This window comes from Zonotrichia albicollis, chromosome 7 (genome assembly GCF_047830755.1).
Source record: "Zonotrichia albicollis isolate bZonAlb1 chromosome 7, bZonAlb1.hap1, whole genome shotgun sequence".
Classification (NCBI taxonomy): Eukaryota; Metazoa; Chordata; class Aves; order Passeriformes; family Passerellidae; genus Zonotrichia; species Zonotrichia albicollis.
The window spans coordinates 37,325,973-37,349,417 of NC_133825.1; the positions used below are offsets into that span (position 1 = coordinate 37,325,973).

Below are 23,445 nucleotides of genomic sequence, written 5' to 3' on the forward strand. Positions count from 1 at the left end.
CCAAATCATTTGGTTTATGATGAGAACAGAGAGAAGAGTTGATGGATCCTTGGAAAAGGGCAAGTTTTTCCCAGCTTTCAGAGGAAAAGCTAATAGTAGCTATGTGGTAAAACAGCTGAGCAACTGGATGAGGCAGCTGATGTAGCCTGGGGCAGTGATTCACTCCAGCACCCTGAACACTGCCTAGAAACACAAGCATTTTGTAAAAGAATGAGATTGCAACACTGGGAGAACTATTACTGTAGAATTATTTTGCTGTCATCAGAGATATGAGCACCCTTCACAGTCTTTTGTGACCCTGTGGTCACCACCAAGCTCTGGAGGTGTGTGAAAGCCCTGTGTGTTCTCCACCCAGATTCTGTGCATTTCTCCTCTCTAACCCTTCTGTAAAGTCTGCTCGTGTGTCAATACAATTTAGCTGGTTCCTATTTAGGGTATGAGTACAATTTCTATTTTCGCTCCTTGAAAGCTGTGGCCCGCTGATGGTGGTAACTAGAGATGCCCTTTGGCCAAGGCTCATTGCCGGTGCCGGAAACGCAGCCGCCTTCGGTTTCTGTCATGCCCGAGCTGCTGTCAGTGGGAATGAGCGGAAATGTGGCTGAAACGTGGGGTGTCTGCCCTGATGTCTGCAGGCCTTGTCCAGCCCTTCCTCGCCAGCTGGGGTTTGCGGCAGCTCTTTATTAACTTGTTCCTTGCCGGCTGGCACCTGCTGCAGCCTCCTCAATGCTGGGAAGGCCGGCAGGATCGCCTTGCCGGAATTTCCCCAGTCACAAGAGAGGCCGCCTCAGCCCTGGGGTGCTCCCCTGCGGCTGCAGCAGAAGAGACGCTGTGACCTCAGAGCCTTCCTCTGATCTACTGATACCGTCCCACCTTCAGCATTCTCGTGGCCTCTTCCAGGCACGGACACACCTCCAGGCGTGCCATCGCCCGTACCGTGCCGTGAGGGTCGCAGCTGTCCCCCCTCAGCCGCTCGCTGTCCCCGGCGGGCCCTGCTGCGCTTGCGCGGCAGCGCGAGAAGTAGGGCACGTCTCACGGGAGCCCGCGCGCCCTCCGCTCCCGCGCAGGCGCACTCCCGCCGGGGCGCTGCGCCGCGAGGCGCAGGCGCAGAGCGGAGGTAAACACTTCCCTCCCCGCCCTCCATCCCCCCTCCGCGCCGCTTCCCTACACAAACCCCAGTGCGCATGCGTGCTACCCCACCGCCGCTTCCCCCTCCGTCCCTGCGGCCCCTCGCGCGTGCGCAGTGGGTGCGCGCTGCCGCCTCGCGCAAGCGCCCTGAGGGGGCCGCGGCCTTGCCCCTCCCGCTGCCGGCCCCGCCGAGCACGCGCAGTGCGCGCCCTCCCGCGCCCCGCGCCTGCGCAGACTGCGCGCGCCGCCCGCCCGCCTCATTCCCTGAGGAGCCTCCCGCGCCCGAGCCCGTTGTTCCCGTTCCACCGGCGCCGTCCCGGCCGCCCGCATCCCTCGCTCCCTTCCCGCCGAGGCACACGCTTCCCCTGCCCCCGCGGCGGTCCCGCGGAGCGGGGCGGCTGCGGGCGGAGCGGCGCGGACCGGTTGGGGCCGGTTCCCCGCGCAGGCGCAGCGCCCCGTAAACAGGAAGCGGCGGCGGCGGCCCCGGAGCGGCGGAGACAAAGGGGCCGCGGAGCGGGGACGGCAGGGACCCGGCTCGGCTCGGCCCGGCCCAGCGAGCGGCGGCGCTGGCGGCGGGCGGCAGGATGGTGCAGAAGGAGGGGCAGGCGGCGCTGGAGGAGCCCCAAGGCAGTCCCAACCCGGCCGGGGTGCCCGGCGCCCCCTTAGAGCCGCCGGGCGCCGCGGCAGGGCCGGTCCCGGGGGGCGAGGAGACCGACACCGAGACGGAGACCGCGCTGGGCTCCCGCCGCTTCCTCTGCGGAGTCGTCGAAGGTGAGAGCTTTCAGAGGGGGTCTCCCCTGGGAGACGGGGCGTACGGGGGGGTTCGGTATCCGCGGGAGACGGGGGGTGGGCTGGTCCCAGCTGGCTTCGCTTTGCCGTCTCCTCCCCCGCCCGGAGGAGCCCGCTCGGCGGGGAGGTGGCGTGCGGCTCTTGGCCGGGACTCCGCCAGGGTGGGGAGGAGCCGCGGCTCCCGGGCGGGGCTTCTGTCCCCGGGGCTGGTGGCGGAGCGGGGAGCGCCCTTTGATGGCAGCTGTGCGGCGGGGCGAGGGCAGGCCGGGACCCAGCGCGCCCGTGGTTCCTCCGGGAGGCTGAGGCCGTGCTGCGCCTCGCTTGCTCCTACGTGTCCAAAGGGGGAAGTGGGAGAGCAGAGCTCTCTCGGCTATCTCGGCTGTGCGTGCTCTTCCTGCGCTCCAGAGGCTCACATTCAGTCCCGAGTAGGAAATAGGTGATTCCGTGGACTTCTGCTCAGTAATTAATATTAAATGCACCTTGTTCTCTAACATATTTCATAGTATCATTTTACTTGAAGAATAATCCTCTGTCTTGTAGCGTAGTTGCACCATTAAAATGTTTGAATTGTTCTTGAACTGCAGAGTGAAGGGACTTTTTGTAGTTCTCAGTAATGCATTTCTGACAGGTCAGTTAAGGTAGGTGGTTAAAAGTCAGCAGGAAAAATGGTTTATTCCCAGTATAATGGTTGGTTTTAAATTGTTTATTTCCTGCACCAATAATGATTTTCCAATAGGAAAACAAAATTATTAGCAGATGGAATGGAGAGGGGAACAGGCAGTTTATCAAAGTCAGTATCTGCACTGCTTTGCAGACTGTTTTCTGTTTGTATCTTTTTAAAAAATCGTTCAGGTTCTGTAAATATGACCATGAGAGGTGAATTGGTAGTGCTTGAATACGATCAGTGTGGAGAAAAATGCTTTTCTTCTGCTAATGGCTTTCATTCTGTGAAGGTAGATACCAAATTGAGGGCTTGGGAGACACATAACAGTGAAGAAAAACACAGATTGTAGCAACATATTTTCTCATGTTCCTGCTGATACACCTGGAACGTTTCTTGTTCATCCAGGTTTCTGTTGGAACCACTGAGAATACCATAATAAATTTTCTTGTCGTGTTAGTTACATCGTTGGTTGCCTCAGCATATATTTTGTTGCAGGTGTTCCTGAGTGTACTGTGCACAAAACAAAGCAAGAAAATGGCCTCTGCCTGAAGAAGCTGTCAAACACTGGTTAGGAGTTACCAGTCTGACAATAATATGTGTATGGGAGAAAAGAAATAGGGGAGTGTTGAGAAAAAAGGCAAACAAAAAACCACCACCAACAGAAAAACTTGTGGTGAAGGAGGTAAATGGTAGTGAGTGAAAACATCTGTCTAGTGACTCAAGGGAATTATAGAGTTAAGAGAAAAACAGGAATTAACTTCAGAAGTGTAGATAAAGACTTTAAGTAGTGACTAACACAGACTAAGGTGTGGTGAGGTGAGAGTGCTGAGATGGAGAATTTGGATCTTGGTAGAAATGGCAGAGGGCAATTGGCCAAACACTGGATGTGTGTGCCACTTCCCAAATTCACTGTTTTGTACAGTAATAAGGTCTAAGAGGTTGCTGAATGCAAAGCTTTGGTGCACTGCCTCTAGGATGTCCTGACTTTTAGTGATGGAGAGCGTGGTAATGGGATGAGGTATTTTGGCTTAATCTCTTGACTTTGTATTAACCTGACACACAGTCCTGAGGGAGTAATACAAAACTAGGTCGATTTTTTTAGTTAGAGAGAAAGATCCAAGAATTGTACTTGGCTGATGACAGTAGTAACCTAAGAAATGTGACAGATGGAAAAGTATTGCTGCAGATTAGCCAGTTCTGCTCAGCCTTATTTAATTCGTTTTTGATAACTGATTTTCTTTTTTTTTTCTTTAATAGTAGGCTGTGCTCTGCTTTAGGCTTGTAGGTCTGAAACAGTAGTATTATAAATAAAGCAAAAGTGTCATGAAGAAGTTATGAGGCATAGGGGAAATTCTTTAGGTTTCACAGGATTTCACTTCTTTTGTGAGTTCCTGAGTTTCCTCAGCGCAGCATCAGTCAGAGTTTGGAAACTGTAGTGAAAATAAGAAATTCCTTCTGGGTGAGGTAAACTGGGAGGTTTTCAGGCCTCCCAGCTCTCTCTTGTTGTTTTCTGTTGCACTGGGCAGTTGTGAGGAGGAGTAGCTGCTCAGTTTTGCCACGTTGTGGTGCCAGGCAGTTTGAGATCACTCTTAGAGAGAATAATTCTTAAACTTGAGCCTCTTGTTTTAAGCTTCTTAAAAGAGCATTGTACACTTAGCATGTAACTGAAATATAGTATATAGAAAATGTCTTCAGTTGCACCAGTTTGGAGTTTTTGAAGGTAGAATGGTGAATGTGTCCTCAATAAGACTGAATATTTACAGATTTACGAGGGTGAATAGCTTTGGAAATGAAGATACAGTTTACCTTTTGAACTGGTGTTGTATGGGGACTTGTGAGCTTTGTGTGTTAGTAGTGTCATCCATCACTGAGAGGCCGTGCTGTTTGAAAGGAAGAGCTTATTAAATTTCATGTTATTTTAGTCTCTGGTCTTTGCAGGGGCTGCCAGCTGAAGCTTTGTTTTGAAGTGCCCACTTGTGGTTGAACTGTTTGCACGTAGGTCTAAGTGAGTTGGCTTGACTGAGAGGGCATTGAGAGTGCTTTAAACAAGTATTGTTTCTAGAATGGAAAGATTAGATTTAAAGCCAGAAGCAGTTGCAATATCTATGGAATTGTATGACTTTCAATACACTCTTCAATCACTTGGGTAGATGCTTTTATATATGATTATTCACAGACATAGTATTAGCTTGTAAAATGTGGAAATGATAAAGTAGAATATCACTTTACAACTTAATTTTCACAAAGATCCTATTAAACAGAAAAGAAATAAAATCCCAAGCATTTTGTTGACTCACTTGCACATTTTTTTTAATTACACATCAACTTCTGCAATATGTGTTTATATATTCTGCTTATATAAATCCTAGTCTGTACCACCAGTTAAGCATTTTTGAGCTGGTAAATATTTTCAAGTGTTTTCCGTGTTCACCTTAAAGTCATATCTGTTTTGTAGGTGTCTGGTGTGGTAGTTTAATTAGGTTATAACTGTTCAGTCTGCTGCTATAAAAATGCTGACTTGACTTGTCAAGGGCATATGCTCAGGAACACAGTTTGCATTCTGAAAATTAATTGCTTCAGTGGCCAAAATTATAAGACCTTAGATCATAAGAAATAAAACAAGTTATAATTGCATTTAAAATTTAGATCACTTTAGGTTATAACACTTTACTCATGCTAACTATTTTTCTTTCCCTTTCTGCTTTGGGAAGCTTTTTGACAAATGTAGCAAAGGAGGAAGAAAATGGTGAGTTGTAATACAAAGTTTCATGAAGCAGGCATAATCTAACTGGATAATTCTAATCTTGTTGCCCATAGGATTTTATGGAAGACCTTGGGTGATGGAGCAGAGGAAAGAACTTTTTAGAAGGCAAGTCATGTTTCCTCTTACTGCAGCACATTCCATCGGAATGTAATCATAAACTTCCACTTAAGTCTGGAAAGAATAATTGTTCTAACCTAGAGCAACTTTCTGCCTAGTATCTGCATTCTTGGGATTTGTATTCACCTTTTTATCTTGCATATACCAAATTTGTCCAATATAATTTGTGCTTCAAGTTATTGTGACTTAATAAAATAACACAATGTTCAGTGAAGAAACAAAAAAGCAGATTGAGTAAAAGAATAACATGAAGTAAAATCCAGAATTCCTGAATTTGTAGGCTATTGGAAGGCTTTTTTCCGTGTTTTTAGGCTTCAGAAGTGGGGACTGAATACCTACCTGTATGCTCCAAAGGATGACTACAAGCACAGGATGTTTTGGCGAGAAATGTACTCGGTGGAGGAAGCGGGTAATTGCCTTTATTTCTCCTCTGTGCTTTCTAGAAGCAGATTTCTGAATGAATTGGTTATTGCTATGTATGCTTGTGTGTGTTTAATCACAGTAGCCATTCCCAAAGGTGACTGAAAGCCTCTTTTTAATACCCTGCAGGTGTGTTTATGGGAGCTTTGGAACAAGCATGCTTTTACTTCTTTTAACTATGACTGCAGATGATTTCCGAAACTGCTTTTAAGGCTTTGTCTTACAGGATTTATATTTTGTCACAGGAAAGGTTGCTTAGACTTATTCCTCTGGCTCTTGAATGTCTTTTGAACATTTTTTGTAGTAGAAATTATTTGCTTTAGGAAAGGAAAAAAAGATTGATGAGCAAACAGCATGTCCTTTGATGTGATTCATTAAATCCTTGTCTCAATGAAAAGAGTACCTGTTAGAAAAACAGCTCTTGACCAATTAGTCAGAACATAAAAGATCTGTTCATGCTAGTGTGAGTTGTTTTATCCACCTATGTCATTTATGGGATTTATGATGGTTTCTTAGACTGAAGGGATTATAGTTTTCCTTGGATGAGGGGAAAAATTAGACTCTCTTGAAATTAAATAATCCTTCTTGGAGGCCTCTTTGGATCAATCCAGAAAAATATAGGATACTGCAAGGTAATATCTAATAACAGCAGAGATTGTTAAATATGCTAAAAACATTTATTCTATTAATATTATAAAAAACATTTATTCATTCTATGAAAGATTCAATTGCAAGTTTGTTTCTTAAGGAAACTGCTTCTGCACATGAAGTAGTAACGTGGTGATGTTACACCCCACTTTTTCATGTGCCCAAGCTTCAGTCATGAGTGGTGTGTGAACCTCTGTCACATGGGGTGATATTACTGCAATAAATTGTTAGTATGTGTGGGAAAAGTGAGTAATAATTCTAGAACTGTTGATGTATGTACTGTGGAAACAGACTATAGCCATATTTGTCTCACAGCATTGAGATAAAGAAAACTTTTAAAATATTTATAAGAATTTTAATATGGAAAATGAGAATACAAGGACAGTTGTTGTATTCCTTTTGGCATAATTGCTGAAAAATCTTCCAAATAATTTGGTGTTCTTTGCTATGTTAGTTTCAAGAAATTCCAGCAATTTATTTTTCTAATTATGATAGAAGAGTATCTGCACTTTATAATACACTTTAGATGATGCTTGAGAAATTTTTTTAATTGAGTCCTTCTGAAATATTTTAATTTGATTTCCAGAGCAGCTAATGACTCTAATATCAGCTGCACGAGAACATGAAATAGAATTCATCTATGCAATCTCACCTGGACTTGACATCACTTTCTCCAATCCCAAAGAGGTGTCCACATTGAAGCGTAAGCTGGACCAGGTAAGGACGACACAAGCTTAGCACACTTCCAGTGCTGCTTAATTTGGAAGCTCCAGTTCCTGCTCACTCTTGCAGCTTTTCACCAGCTCCTTGAACCTTTTCAGCACTGGTGTTAGTTTGGGTGTCTCTGAATGATTCCAGTGGATGTGTTCAAGTTGCATTGCAAAAGTAGCCAGTGATAACTTTGATTTTAAAAAAAGTTCTCATCTTGTATTGGATGCTGAAGGCTATTTTTGTCTAGAGAGTATTTCGGAATCTTGAAGCCAAGATGCACTGCTAAAGCAAGAACTCTACCCCACAGTAAATGCCTTTGCAGACCTGACATGCACATCTTCTTTGTTCTCCTGGCTCCTCTCCTTTGTCCAAGAGCTGTTACAGAATTAGCTTTTTTCCCAGCTGTCCATCCTGTGAGATCAGCTTTGGGTGGTTAAAACTGGAACAGATTGCATGTCTTTAAAGATCTAATCTTTGAGAGAAGCAGAGCTATGGGTCAGAGGCAGGCATTCATTGTGAATAGAGCTATATCCCTGTTCCTGTAGCTGTCTCTAAGGTTAGATCTAAAAGTCCTACAGTTTGATTAAAAGAAACAATAATAATGAACAAATTAAACATTTTACTCTTGTCTCTTATATTAGGTTTCTCAGTTTGGCTGCAGATCTTTTGCACTGCTGTTTGATGATATTGATCACAACATGTGTGCAGCAGACAAAGAAGTTTTCAGTTCTTTTGCTCATGCTCAAGTCTCAATCACAAATGAAATATATCAATATCTAGGAGAACCAGACACATTCCTTTTCTGTCCTACAGGTAAAACAAGCAGAATATTTTAATTGAGCCTTAAAGGAGGGGGACTGTTACCTTACTGTTTGAAAACCTGGTTTAATATTTAATAACTGCCTTATGGAGTATTTTGGGGTTGATTGAAGAAATTGATTTACAAAGAAAAGTTTGATTATTCAGATGTATGCAAAGATTTTTCCAAATTTATAAATCTCTGAAAGGTTCAATGCCAAGCAAATAAGGCAGCTTGACAGAACAATTCAGGAAGCTTGAACTGAGAATTAGGCTAATGGAAAATTTATTTTTTCCTAACTTGAACTGAAATCTTTGCTTCTTGAATTAGCAGGTTGTTAGTTTCTAAGATTTTTTTAAAGTAGAAGTAGTCTGTGCTTATGGCTGTCACTGGTTCCTATTTTTAATAAGATTGCTCACTTCACTAGTCACCGAGTTGCTTTTTTTATCAAAAATTATTTTTAGTTTATCCTCTTACACTGTGGTTCTGTTGCAGACCTTAGCTTTAGAGATATATGTTCCAGTGTTACAGTTTTTAGATATTTGCACTTTGTAATGAGTGTTGGTGTTTTCTCATTCTCTTGGATACTATCTGCTGTAACAGGCCTTGTACTTAAGGACTTGATTAACTTTTTCCTAATTTTGACATTTGAGCAATTTAAAATAATTCACTACCATTTGTTTCTGATATTTATGCAGAATATCATTCATAATGTCCTTTTTATTTATACTTTAAACTTTTGGGCCTTACTGGTTTAATTTTATAAATGTTTTTCATTTCCAAGGGTGGTATTCTCTCAATGTGTTTGTGGGACAGTTGGGTATGTTGTCACACATGTGCATCCTTCTAATGACAGTGACATTCTCTTTTCCTGTGCAGAGTACTGTGGAACTTTCTGTTATCCAAATGTTGCCCAGTCTCCGTATTTACGGACTGTAGGAGAAAAACTGCTCCCTGGAATTGAAGTGTTATGGACAGGTAAAGATTGATAGCTTGTTTCTTTTATTTTGCTGGTGTTAAGTATTTTCTCATAAGTATTTTGTAAAATAAACTGTCCAGCTACTTGGGGGTTGAATCTTGGAGTATATACAAAGCCCTCTGACCATCCTCTTTACTGCTTAGGTCCGAAAGTTGTATCCAAAGACATTCCGGTAGAATCCATTGAAGAAGTTTCTAAGATCATCAGGAGAGCCCCAGTTATCTGGGATAACATTCATGCTAATGATTATGATCAGAAGAGGCTTTTTCTTGGGCCTTACAAGGGTCGGTCAACTGAGCTCATCCCTCGACTCAAGGGTGTTCTGACCAATCCAAACTGTGAATTTGAAGCCAATTATGTTGCCATTCACACACTTGCAACCTGGTACAAGTCTAACATGAATGGAGTGAGAAAAGATGTGGTGATGAGTAAGTATGTGTAACTGTTTGCTGGATCTCTGCTTAACCATGTAAATCATACCAATTCTCTGTAGTTTTAATGATTTTCTCTCTTCCTCACCAACTTTTTCTTCTTATGTCACCTGGCCTTTTCTGTTCCATGAGTAAATGGCAATTGCCTGAAAGATAATGATCTTGCTTTACTGACTTCCTGGGGCATATCTGTAGCACATGGTATCAAAGAATTTCTTAGTCTGGTTATGTAATTAATGCTATTGGAAAGCAGGTTTAATGCCCAAGTTTGAAATGTGTCCATGGAGATGATTTCATTGGAATAGAAGCAGTTCACATCAGAAGAAACCCTGAATGCCCCTGAGTTACTGAATGCCTTGTTATTTTAAATTAAACTAACATGATAACTTTTAAAATTTGTCTCTGTAGCTGATACTGAAGACAGCACAGTTTCAATCCAGATTAAATTGGAAAATGAGGGGAGTGATGAAGATATTGAAACAGATGTTCTCTACAGCCCACAAATGGCCCTGAAATTGGCCTTAACGGAATGGTTACAGGAATTTGGAGTACCTCAGCAATACAGCAGTGAGTATGATTTGGTATCATTCTAAGGCTGGTAGAAAAATGGTGTTAGATGTTCAGTATTTGTGTTTAGATTAAAGATATTTTACAGGTCCTGGCAATTCATACACTTCTGCTGGAAATATTTTCTGCCTTAGTAACTGGAGAACCTTAATTAAAAAGTAAGAATGCTTGATGTTCTGTAGTGTGCTTGTAATGCTCTGACTGATCAACAGAAGCAATCTTGATATATTATCTTTTGGCATTTCTGATAGAAGGGTCCAGATCATGCTAGTGCCAGTTCTTACTAGGCTTCAGTGGAACCTGAGAGAATAGGAAGTACAGTTGGGATTTTATGTTTTTTTAAGTGTTGTTAGATTGTTGTAAAAACTAGTCCTGATCCTGAAGACTCTGTGTTCTTCCAGTTGTTTTAAGATAGTTTTACTTTCCTAAGTTTGTCTGCATAAATCAGCTGAGTTCCTTCTGGCACTGTTCGCCTTTTTTTGTACAGTGGGAGCTTGGGATATATCTTGAGTCTAATGACCTTGGTCAGGGAGGGTGAGTTAAAGCATGTTGTCCAAGATTGTATCTGGTGAGCTTTTGAATGTCTCAATTTTCCCCAGGTTAAAGACGATTTTGAATTTGAAATATTTAAACATCAGCTTATCATATTAAGCTTTTATTATGAACTGTCCTTTATATTCAAATACAGCTTTACCAAGTCGTTGGATGCGGAGGGAAAAATAGTTACTTGGAGAGCTTTTTATTCTGATGGCATGGTTAAAAATAAATGTTCAATAATTTTCCTAACTTTTTCTTCATCCTATCTTTTCTTACCAATTATGTGAAAAGGAAACTTGCAAAGCTCAAGTCAATAGTTAGAGTTACATTGACAGAAGTGAACAGGCAAAGTACCAAAAGGAAGCTGTGCTGATGGGATGCTGTGGTAACAAAATCATCCATCACTTGCAGGAGTTGCTGATTTGAATGTTAGTTGGCAGGTACTGAAAACTAAACTTGTTTCTTTTTATTCTCAGGTAGGCAAGTGGCCCACAGTGGTGCTAAAACCTCTGTAGGGGATGTAGGGCCGCTGGTGGCACCATCCTCTCTAAATGCAGCAACAGTGGTTACCACGGTGTACCAGGAGCCCATCATGAGCCAGGGTGCGGCGCTGAGCAGTGACTCACCAGCCTTGGCCAAGGAGGAGGAGAAGAAGCAATCTGATGAGGAGCCAATGGACATGGTGGTGGAAAAACAAGATGATGCAGACAAGAATGCAAACCAGATACTGACAGATATTGCTGAAGCCAAGATGGCAGAGGAGTTGAAGCCAATGGATACAGATAAGGAGAGTATAGTTGAGTCAAAGTCTCCAGAGATGTCTATGCAGGAGGACTCTGGTAGTGACATTGCACCTATGCAGACTGATGAGCAAATTAACAAAGAACATTTTGTGCCTGGGCCGAATGAAAAGCCTCTTTACGCAGTAGAACCAGTGACTTTAGAGGACTTACAGCTTCTTGCTGACTTGTTTTACCTTCCTTATGAACATGGACCCAAAGGTGCACAGATGCTGAGGGAATTCCAGTGGCTTAGAGCAAACAGCAGTGTTGTCAGCGTAAATTGCAAAGGAAAGGATGCTGAAAAAGTGAGTGCAAATCTTGTTTCTCTCCTTTTATGTCAAAATTCCAAGCAATTCTATCTGTTGTCTGTAATAGAGACTGGTGTTCTACTTAGTAGGACCTGAAGGGTAGTGTATAATGAAGCACAGGTCACAGTAATTTTCACTCCTCCAGTGGAATCTACTGTTTTAAGCCCTGTAGTGCCAAGCAGCTGTAAAGGCAGCCTAGTATCTGCATTTGACCAGTGTTCTCTACTGGCCTCACTTCTAACAGCCATAGAGACTATCTGTGAGTCATTTGTGGTGTGATAGTCCCTCCTGGTAAAAAGAAGCAGTGAGTTGTGTAGTTTTTCTCCGTATTTAGAGTACCACTCACTCACCTAGGAGCCTGTGTTTGATCTTGTGGATCTTTCTCATAGATAGAAGAATGGCGTAACCGAGCAGCCAAGTTTGAAGAGATGTGCAGCTTGGTGATGGGCATGTTCACTCGCCTCTCCAATTGTGCCAACAGGACAATCCTTTATGACATGTACTCCTACGTCTGGGATATCAAGAGTATTATGTCAATGGTGAAATCTTTTGTGCAGTGGTTAGGTAGGTGCATTGGGAGCCATTATAATCCCAGATAGATTATTTTTTATGTGTGTTTTTAATTAGCCCACGGGGAAAACTGAAGCATTAGGTGAATGTGTTTTCTTGGACAGAGGGTCTACTTTGACCCTGTTTTAAAGGTTTTCCTGTCTTGCTATTTGAAGCAACGCTTGCAGTGAGTTTGCTTTGCTATTAAAAGTGAAGTCTGCTGGATGCTTAAGATTGGAGACCTTGATTTTCTTCTTGGGCTAATGAAACTTGAATCTCATCTGACACGTAAGTGTTGACTTTAACTTACTCTTGACTGAATGCACACTGGACTATGCCATGTAACTCCTTGGGTGCCCCGATCTTTGATTGGAAATGACACTACGAAATGTGATCACCTCAGCCATCTGCTGTTTGCTCTGTCTTGATAACATCATTGCTGTCTTCAACAGACCTTTCAATGGGCCTGGCCATGAGGAAGGTGATCCTCCCAGCCCCTGTGCGCATGCGAGCTTTAGCATAAGGCTATTCTGGTGCAAAATCATTTCCTTTAAACACTTTCCAAATTGCTGATTTTTAAAATTTTTTTGAATCTATATTTTAGTTTTTGGTAATGGATGGAAATTGTGGAGCTCTCTGGACAGATTTAGTCTGAGACTTAAAATGATCTTGAAACAGTTTTGGTTTTTTTTTTTAATGTGTGGCACTTTCTTCTTCGTTTTGTTTTGTTGGTTTTTTTCCTGAAAGATTTTTGGGGAGATCCTAAGTTGGCAAATAGCACCAGCATGGCCTGGGTAATTCTAGTCACCTCATTTCACTTTCAGGTTTCAATCCAACTGTAAGGAATATGCTGTGGAGTTGCTTGATATACACAGCAGACAGCAAAGCTGATGGTTTCAAGTCACACTTTCTGTAGCTGTCACAAACCTCACAGTGGCTAACCATTACACAACCTTGGTCTAATCCTAGTGTTTGGATTGTCTTTAAATTATATTCTTAAATACTGACAGATTTAAACAGGGACAGAGGAGACCTATTAAATCATCAACTTGGTCTATGTCCAACAGATTCCTGAGAGTTTTGTGCTTATTAAATATCTGATCTCTAAACTCATAGTTGATAAAGAAGAGAGCTTTTAAGATTGCCTTCTGCAAAGCACAGAGAAGAAAACCAAGTGGGAGAGGAAAACTCAGCAGCATTGTAGTATGTTAACATTTCTTGAACAACTTCATGCTGTTTTTAAAGCCTTAGTTTGTGCATTTTTAAGTGTGACACATCTCCTCCAACTTTACTGTCCTTGCTGTATGTTGACATTTAGCTAGACAAAATGCTCTCTTCTTGATAATCTGCTTACAACTCTAGGCCAAAGCTCTATAAAGGGAACAGTGGTTTTTGTAGTCTTTGAAAACATCAAGGGCCCAATGCAGACTGCATTTCAGAATTATCAGACTGTACTAAATTCAGCTGAAATTGTTTTCAGTGTCCCTGAAAAGTTAGGTTCAAGTCTCTAAGTGCATAAAATATTTGAAGTGGTTCACAGCACAAGCCAACTCAGTGAACACCAACTCTGTTAACTTTGGCCCTGTTCTGTTCCAGTACTCACACTGGTATTAGATAATTGAAAAATTAAAGGTTTTTAATATGTACAGTTTAATAATCTTATCCTAACAGTGCTTCGGTGAGAGGGGCCATTTTTGTCTTCAGCTTGTGTTTTATCACTGGTGTAAATACAGAGTAAAGGTCCTTGATAAAATACCTCATTATATAAAGTCAAGTACATTACAAATCCAAACAAGTTAGTTTTCACAGTGGTGTGCTCAATGGTCCACTGGATGTTCACTTTTTTCACCTCTCCTCCCAAGTCCAGCTAGCATTCAGTCCCTTAAATTAGTGTGGCTGTACAGTACTATGGATTACTAATGACTTCTATTGTCTTCTTCCCCATTGTGTACAGATGGGAGAATCCTCAGCACAAGTTTCTGCTGCTATGGGATGGACAGCGCCAGATGTTCACAGCGCGTCGTCATTAATTAATTAAAATGGAAAGGTTTTGTCTGTGAGGCAGCTCAGATAGATTAGATGTACAGCAGGCATGAACTGAAGTCACATTTGCGCAGCGACTCAGGCATTAACTATGATTTTCATTTATACAGCTCTTCATTCACACAGCTCTTGACTGTAATTATTGGAAGTGCTAGTTAAGTTGTAGTCTCAAAGGACAGACAGATACTGTCTTCCAAGTTTTTGACTAAATCTCTTTGGGAAGGATCTCTTCTTATGTGAGAATTCTAAAATGTGGGAGTGAACCAAATTTGAGTTCTGGTGTTTGGATTGTTTCTGAAATTTACCATACTTAGGATAGTTTATATTGAACCTATATTCCTAAACTCGCATCAATGTCAAACTTGGCACACTTTGGGACTCTCTGACTAGCACAACATACTTGTCTGTACTGATCTGAGACTGTTACTTGAACAGGAGGTAGATTGCTGTCCACAAAAGGAAAAGAGAATTTGCGCTGCTCCTCTTGTCAGAAAACTAGGCAGGTAGTTGAGATCTCCACTCCAGCCACCACTTGGCTTTTTTGTCTCTCCAGAGCTGTCATTTGTCTTACTTGGTGAAGGCTGCACTGCCTTGCTGGCAGAACAGTGTTAAAAATCAAACAGCCAATGGAATCTTCTTTTCTAAAGCAAGTGGAAGCTAAAGCTAAGCTCAGCAGTGGGCCTGCTGCTGCTGGTTGAGCAGCAGGGTCCCTGGTGCATCCAGTATGCTTGTGGAAATTAAAATCAATATACAAAAAGCAAAGCTAGTAGTGGCCACCAAGGTGTATTACTTAAATTGTAAATTGATTCCAGTTAACACTACTTAGCTTTTTAATGTGCCAACAGTATTGTGAAGATGTGGCCTGGATTATGTAAATCTTGCAAGCATGCTGTTTCATACAGCTGTCCTGGCTGCCTGATCTGTTCCAGACTGTTTACATATATTGCTAGTCCTAGTTTTCTGACAAGATTAGAAACAATCAGTACTAAAATGTGACTTCAGAAAGGTCCTTTTTTTTTTCCAGGGGCTGTGATAATGGCATTTGTTTGATCTAAAATTTATGGTAGTATCTATCGAGCCACGTAGCTTCCAAGATGACAGATTTTCATAGATTAAATGAATGTTTCTAACACAAATACCCCCCCCAAAAAAAAGTGTTCAAAATGGGTGGAAAGTCTGCATAGTTCTGCAGGGCATCATTCTTGTGCCTTCTGGTCTAGAATGAAGTGTGTAGCTGAATTGTCTCACCTGTCTGTTACAGGCAGTCAAAAATTTGAAATACCCCACTTAGTGCATAAGCACAAAAGCTTTATAAATGATACATTATTACAGCCCCTCCCCTTCCCCAAGCCCTGGATTCTAGCTCAGTTAGAGAGCTTTTTCCACAAGTGTATGTTAGCTTTTTGGACATGTAAGACACCCAGGAAATCCCCCTTCTCGTAACATTCTCCGCTTGGATCTGATCTCAACAGGGTGTCGTAGTCAATCTTCAGCACAGTTCTTAAGTGGAGACCAAGAACCCTGGGCCTTTAGAGGTGGTCTAGCAGGAGAGTTCCAGGTATCAATATGACTTCACAACTGAATGACATTTTCTTTGTTTTATGAGAAACCTTTTGTTGCACATCAGAGGTCTGGAAGGATTGGTCTGCCGAAGGCTTTCTGGTCCAAAGCCCATTAGCCTTACAGCTTGGTTTAAAATAATTTTCCTCCCCTTTCTACAGTAATTTCTCAAGGAGATGCTGCCTGTCCCACGCGCATGCGAAGCGCAGCGGCTTTAGTTGTACATTTCACATTGTTTCTTTGCAGGTCGCACAGCATTTTTACCTGCGCCCGCAATTGCACAATGCGCGCATGCTTGTCTGCCAATGGGAATTCCATGAGCAAAAGGGATCGTCCTCCAAATTTTGGTTCCTCTGGAAATGATGCCGTACTGTGCTTTACTGCGAGGAATTCGATTGGCCAGTATTCCTAGCTCGCTGTTTGTACCATGTGCACATTTGTTCATGGATTTTTCAGGCGCTGTACTTTTCCCCCCTCACAGGTGCTCTGCGCGCAGCAAATTGAATCAGCGCATTGCTTTTGGGATAAAGCGTCTCCTCTGGCCAGTTAACCCTCTTCAGACCAAACCTTTCCTCCTGACATTCTGTGTTCTTAGACAGTGTAGATATGATTGGTAAAAAGTTTTTAAAGCAGTTAAGATTAACAGACTCTTAATGTGCTGTTTCAATTGCATATTTTAGAACACCAATTGGATATTTTCTATTCAAATAAGGTCTTTGCATTTGTAAAGCATACCAACCCCACCTTCTTTTGGGGTAGCAAGTAGCAAATGTTATTTTGGGAGTCTGCAGTGCACACCCAAGAGTGATGGGGTTTGTTGTTCATACAGTTATATTAAATATTTTGTTTTCACAGCGTTTGCTGCCTATTGATGGGGCAAATGACCTCTTTTTTCAACCACCTCCATTAACACCCACTTCCAAAGTGTACACCATACGACCCTACTTCCCTAAAGATGAGGTAACTGCTTTTGACACTTGTCACTTTTGCTGTTAGTGATGCACTTTCTTTCATGGCAGCAGTGATTATTGCTGAGTCCCCTTTTCCCTAATGAAGCAGATGTCCTGATGTCTTGCACAAAGTACAAATGCCAGCTCACAGGAGAACTGAGGTTCAATGACATGCCTCTGGTTCAGCAATATGCTGTGCAGCACTTTGTGTACATTCACAGCTTGATTCCCAGCCTCCCACCCCCTCACCCTTTTAAATCTGTGCCTTCCTTATTTATGAAAGACAAGTTAAATTTGTCCAGCTAGTAGAAGAATTCTTGCAGCAGGGAAACATCCAGTGAATTAAGCTTAGAGGGTGGGTGTGTATGCCTGTTTCACTCAGTGGTTATTGTGGTACCTGCTGGTATTTGCAGAGCTATAGAGACAGAACATTGACACTGCATCTCAAAATGGAGCTGAAAAACGGCATCATGGTTCAGCCATTCGTACCATTTTAGTTACAGTTGGAAGCTTTTTGTTCTGATTTCAAAAGAATGTTGTCAGATCTGCTTTGGAGTGTTTGATACTTCAAAATCAGGAAAATTCCATTAGTCATTTTTGATTAGTGCTTTTTACCTTTTCTGTTTTCTGAATAGATCTGTAGTGTAGTTTCTTTCCTGTTAGATGGTATGGAGAATAGTGAAGTATCAGCCAATAGTTAGTCAACTCATTATGGATGCAGTTTAAACAATGTAGGGATTCATGCAGGTTGAGATCTTGTGTTGGTAGGTAGACTGAGATTAAACAGGAGTTTCTGCGTTGAGTTTGCAGGATTTCAAATGAGTCTTAACTTTGAAGCCAGTCAGACATACGTGGCTGACATGAAGACTCCTTTTCCTGCCAGTTCTGGGCCAGCTCTATCCTGTGTTGTTCTCACGAGCAGTAAAGCAGCCTTTTCCAAACCTTTCTGCAGGACTCCACCTAAGCTGACTTGTTCTTTGGTAGAAAATGGAATTGATATTTCTAAACCATCTTAGCAATTAGAGGTGCAGCTAAGCGTGCAGTCATAAACAGTATTTTTTCTGAGGAGTTACTCTTAAACTAAAGGAAGAAAGTCTCAAATGCAAAGCATTTTTGTTTTAAAAAAAAAGGTGAAGTTTCTTATTTAAGATGTGACTACTTCAAATTTGCTCTTTTAAAGAGTTGCAGGTGAAAGCCTTTTAACATGCAGGATGTATCTGTCCTTTGCAGAGGTTGAGTTGCCTTAGTGGAGCAGCAGAGGTTTTGTGAAGGGACTTTGTAGCAATGGTGGTGGTCTTCACTGAGTGTTTCGGTATCTGACCCTCAGAATTAATCTGGTGCTGTTACAAGAGCAGGAGGTTGCCCTCCAGCCTTTCCTTCCCAGCCATCCAATTTAACTGCCATGTTTTTGAAGGCAACTTTGAGTTACTTTCAGGGAAGAGGTGGAGGGAATGCCAGCCTTTTGCATAGATGGATGCTTTTGATCTCTGGTGACTGGGTGCCTGTCAGTACTAGGTTACAGTGCAGCTGTTAATGACATACTCTCTTTTGAATGTGACTGCTGAGTTGAAATAATCTCTTTTCTCCTCTTAGGCATCTGTATATAAGATCTGCAGAGAAATGTATGCTGATGGAGCTGATCAACCCTTCCATAGTTTACCAGATTTAATTGGAGACAAGTATGTATTAGCAGCAAGTGTCCTGCAGAGGTGGTTCTGAAGGATGAAGTCCTGATAGTGTATTTAATTTGAATTTTTAGAATTGTGTGTGGGAAGAATACAAAGAGCATTTAGAGTAGATAAAATAATTTACTCTCAGGAAATTGGGGCTTTGGTTTCTTAAAGAGACCGTTGACACTTATGTCTCAGTTCATGTGCTGGTTGCCTGTGGTGAGCGGTTAGAAAATAAATTTAGCTGAAGCCTCTGTATTCTGAAAGGTGTGCATCACAGTGTCTTATTTCAGATTTTGTGAAAGTATATCGTGAGAGTGTCCATAGTCTGTAGTTATCCTCTGCTTTTTTTATGACCTACTGTAGTTCTTAAAATAGAATTAACAGTTTTTGAGGTGCAGTCTCCCAGCCAAGTGCTTCAAGTTTTTCTGAAGTACATGTACAAACTTTTTAAAAGGATAAGCGATGATAGATGAAGTTTAAAAAAAATGGTGCATTAAAAATGAGCTGCAAAATTAGCTACGTTGAGTGGATTTTTTTTTTTGTCTTGGAGATTTAATTTAGATAGTCTGCTCTGGGTGGCAGAAAGGCACTTAAGATGTGTAACTGGTATCAAACAATACCCAAAGGCAATTATGAAAGCAAGGAGATACTAGTAGCAGAGCAACTAAGAGCAAAAGCTGAAGAGTAGTGTGTATAGAAATAAACAGTGGAATCCTGAGGTGCAGATGTTGCTCATAGCTAAGTTTTGACAGCTGATCAGTCAGTTAGTGCTTTGTTGGAACGAATTCCATGACTGGAGGACTCAACTTCTTTGGTTGACTCTGGAGTCTCCTCTGTGGAACCTGAAGGGCATACTTGGTCAAACAGACCTTCTTTTGACTAAATTTGCATCTTCTTTCTGCAGGTTAGTTGGAGGTCTGCTCACCCTCAGCCTGGATTACTGCTTTGTCTTAGAAGATGAGGATGGCATATGTGGCTATGCTTTGGGAACAGTTGATGTAACTCCCTTCATTAAGAAATGCAAAATGTCTTGGATCCCTTTCATGCAAGAAAAATACACTAAACCAAATAGTGACAAGGAGCTGTCTGAAGCAGAGGTTGGTATAACCTGTGAGATCAGAACTATATGCTGAAGTCTTTGCAAAGTGGGTCTTTATTTTTTTGAGCTCACATGGAATTCAGTTTTTTCACCTTTCTGAAGACTTTGAGCATGTATTAAAGCATCTGATGTATCAGAAGAAGACAGTAAAATTATTCATTGCCAGTCAGATACAGCTGTGTGCTGTAATACACCCATGAGGTGTACTTGAGTAGTAATCCATGCAGTAAATGTAAAGCACCTTCATCTGGAGAAGATTACATTTTGAAAGTAAAGTATTGCTCCTGCTCTGTTCTACTGCAGAATGTAGTGTTAGTTTCCCCATGCTGCAGGTAGAAATCTGAAAATCTTACCAGTTTAAGTAGGGAAAACAAATTCAAGAGCAGTTGTTTTTGGTGTGAAAATCTGAGCTGTTTGTGGAGTGTGACAGCTGTAAATGGTGCAAGGCAGCCTAAAACTGCCCATTAAAAAGGCAAAGAAATAAGTATCTGTGTGCAAACTGCTGGTTCTGTATTGGCTTGTGTTTTCTTTCACTTGAAGTATGGGTCACTGAGAAGGAGCTTTGCATGCCTCCTTTGATGGTCTGAGAAGCTTTTCTAGCCAGTGTTTTTGTGTAGGCAGTACAGACTGCAGTTCAACAGATGAGGAACTAAGTAGCCATCAGGAGGTGTAGCTGAAAAGCCTGCTGGTTTGGGGGTACACTCCATGAGCAAAGCAGTCTCCCCTGATAAAGATGAATGAAAATTAAAAGCTGGATAATTATTAAATACCTGTTTCTAATATTCTTTTCAGAAAATAATGCTAAGCTTCCATGAAGAACAAGAAGTATTGCCAGAATCGTTCCTTGCTAACTTCCCATCTTTGATAAAGATTGATATCCACAAAAAAGTGACAGATCCAAGTGTGGCCAAGAGTATGATGGCCTGCCTGCTCTCTTCTCTAAAGGCTAATGGTAAATTTCTTGCACTTAGAATTCCTTGTTTCCTAACTACATGTCATTTCTAGGGTGCAAGGCAAACTTGGGAAGATTTGGGTAAATAATTGCAAAAGCTTTTGAACAGCTAACTTCTGCTCCAGCCTTGAAAAAGGGAGCTTTTCATTTTAGCCATTATCCTGCAAATTAGAAGATAGACAGGACTGAGGGAGCAATTTGGCACTAAGAGCACACATCTTTACATCTTGAACACTGCACAAGTCTATATTTTTCCTGCTGGCATTGGTAATGATGCTTTTTTTTAAAGTTTGGCTGTGTGCACTGGTGAGTAATTACCAAACCTTCAGTGTGGGAAGTGCTTGGCTGTCTGCCCTGACTGTGCACCTCACACTCACACTTCCTTTATGCCACTTGGTGCCTTCCTGCAATGCTGCTTTTGGAGCCAACATCAGATATTTTTGTGTGCAGTGAAAGGTGTGCAGAGAGTTTGTTCAGACTGATGGATGCATGCAGTGTGTAGTTCCCTTAGGGGATGGTCAGCTGTGCTGCATAAATCTGAACTCTTGGCCACTGTGCTCCATGTGGAATTGGATCACTGATTTACCTCATAAAATTGGTGGAAACTCTAGTAATATTTGATGTCTGTGCTTTTTATGATAACTCTTACCCTACAGTATTTTGGTTTTTTTCTTTCTTCTTCAGGCTCCCGTGGGGCTTTTTGTGAAGTGAGACCAGATGATAAAAGAATCTTGGAATTTTACAGCAAGCTGGGTTGTTTTGAAATTGCTAAAATGGAAGGATTTCCAAAGGATGTTGTTATCCTTGGAAGAAGCCTTTGAAGTGCTTGACAGTGAACTGTTCCAGTACTGTAGACCCTTAACAGCTGGGCAGGTAGTGGTGGGGATCTTCATATGGTCTAACTGCACAAAGCCAGCAATAAGCCAGCTTGGTAAAAGGGGCTATGCGAAAATCACCCATCACACATTCAGACTGTCATTTGTTGGAAGGGGATAATGCTGCTGAAAACATTGTTAAACAAAGAGAAACCCTGTCCTCTCCTGGTCCTGTGTGAAGTGCCAAGGAATCTTGCATGGGCTATAGCTTCTCAGAGGAATCCCTCTCAGTCGGTGCTGTGGTTGATGACAGTTCTCTGCGTTCAAGTGTCAACAGAAAATTGGTCTCTGGCAGAATGCCTATAAAGGTTCAGGTTTTGTTCTCTGTCATAGAGCAGGATGTGCAAGTTGCAGTCTGCAAGTTGCAGAAATGGAGGGGTTGCTTGTGTCAATCAGCATTTTTAAAGATAAGTAGTTACAGTTCTATTTTTTATTACCTTTATGCTTGCTGATAAAGCAATGACCCGTTGTCTCTTCTAATGACCATTGGTTCAAGCTTTTTGTTTTGTTAGGGACAAATGTGCAGTGGTCTGTGGCAGAAGTCACTCAATGACAAACTTGTAAATCTCAGTGTATATAAACCTAGATGTATGCTGACTAACTTTTTGTTTACTGGTTTTTGTAACTTTTTCTTTTGAAAAGTGAAATGGTATAGGTCCAAGACGGCACTTTTGAAAAACCGAAAACCACAATCGAGAACAAGTCTGTCCTCAGCACTGACCTTTCTTACTGTGCCTCATATCCAGGGCTAGGTACTGACCATCTTGGGAGAGGGGAGCAGATCCCAATGACCCTTCCTTCAGATTGCAGTTTGTCACTGCTCGAGGGTATCATTCTCCTGGGACTGAAACAGCAATTCACAGGATGCTTTGCTGAACCCGTTAATTTTGGTAACGTTCACATGGGATTATGGATGAAAGATGGTGAGAGGGAGAGAGAGCTGGCCCACAGCTGGGATTTGTCCTTGAAAGAGTCACCATGTTTCAAAGCCTGTTCGTACTAGTTTGATTAAATCAGGGTCTTCAAGTCCTGCACATTTGTATCAAATAACTTTTCTATAAGAAATGCCACAATAAGCACATTTTTACACATTATTTAAATGGTTATCTACTTTTAAATGTTCCAAGAGTTTGATGTTTTTACCCAGGATGGACATGCTTGGTGATGGGCTGGAACTGGTGTCGTATGGGACCTGGTATTCAGGTAGTTGGATCTTTTAATGGGAATGGTATTTTGCAGTAGTCCCAGTGTCCCAGACAGGTGATTGGACAGTGGTATGCACTTTGCAGTACTTTGTTTCTTCCACCTGCTGCCATAAGCTGTCTATATCTTACGTTTAAATTTTCCTGGGGTTTTTTCAGTGGTGCACAAAGGAAGCTTGGTTGCTCTTACAAGCCTCCAGCTGCATAGAAGTTGATTTGCAACCTGTAATGAATGGCATTAAGATTGCAGTAATGCTCTCTGCAACTTGTAAGGAGATGCTGTGTTTGGCCTTCTGGTGCAGTCAAGTGCAAGATGTTTCTTTTTTTTTTTTTTTTTTTTTTCTGCAGAATGTGAATGATTTTTAATGCGGTAGCGAAGTATTTAAGTTGAAACAAGTTCATTTCATTTTTAGAGAGAGGTATGGGGTTGTGCTGTGGGATTTCATTAAGTCCAAGCTGAATGCCACTAGTTTTTATACAGCTTTGAGTGCATGTTGAGTAGCTGATAACCTTGATTTACCAGGTGGGAGAGTTTTGTTTCTTCATGGATACCAGACTCAACTTACTTCATCTGGATGCATAACATTACAGCATAGGATGCTTGTGGCCTTATTTCTTGGCTTTTAAGGAGTTGCCACATTTTCTCTTCCTATGAATTTGTTATTATTATAGAAGTTAATTGTCTAAGCCTATGGAATGTCAGGCCAATACCATCATTCTAGGATTGTAAAGTGATATGTTGACATATCTTTCATGGTTATGAATTTTCATTAAGGTTGGAATGCCACTTTCATTAATCTGTTTTAGATCAACAGTATCTGTAGCAGAAAAAGACCTGTAAAACTGTATTTGAAGACCATGCGAGAAATAGAATAAAAATTGAGAAGTGAATGTAAATAAA

At 41.8% G+C, this 23,445-nt stretch overlaps 1 protein-coding gene across 2 annotated transcripts; it reads left to right on the forward strand.

Annotated features, from left to right (window-relative positions):
* The first annotated feature begins 1,339 nt into the window (after window positions 1-1,339).
* On the forward strand, window positions 1,340-23,445 carry OGA (O-GlcNAcase). 2 transcript variants are annotated; one of them, XM_074545108.1, is made up of 16 exons: window positions 1,340-1,896; window positions 5,396-5,447; window positions 5,771-5,868; window positions 7,114-7,244; window positions 7,880-8,051; window positions 8,917-9,015; window positions 9,160-9,444; window positions 9,856-10,014; window positions 11,028-11,638; window positions 12,031-12,205; window positions 15,706-15,791; window positions 16,649-16,753; window positions 18,337-18,422; window positions 19,321-19,513; window positions 20,308-20,467; window positions 21,152-23,445. In XM_074545108.1, the coding sequence occupies exons 1-16, from the start codon at window positions 1,710-1,712 to the stop codon at window positions 21,286-21,288; spliced, it is 2,736 nt and encodes a 911-aa protein (XP_074401209.1). In that variant the 5' UTR covers window positions 1,340-1,709; the 3' UTR covers window positions 21,289-23,445. The 2 variants fall into 2 exon arrangements, with proteins under 2 accessions (XP_074401209.1, XP_074401210.1); XM_074545109.1 differs by lacking the exon at window positions 1,340-1,896 and adding an exon at window positions 2,148-2,350.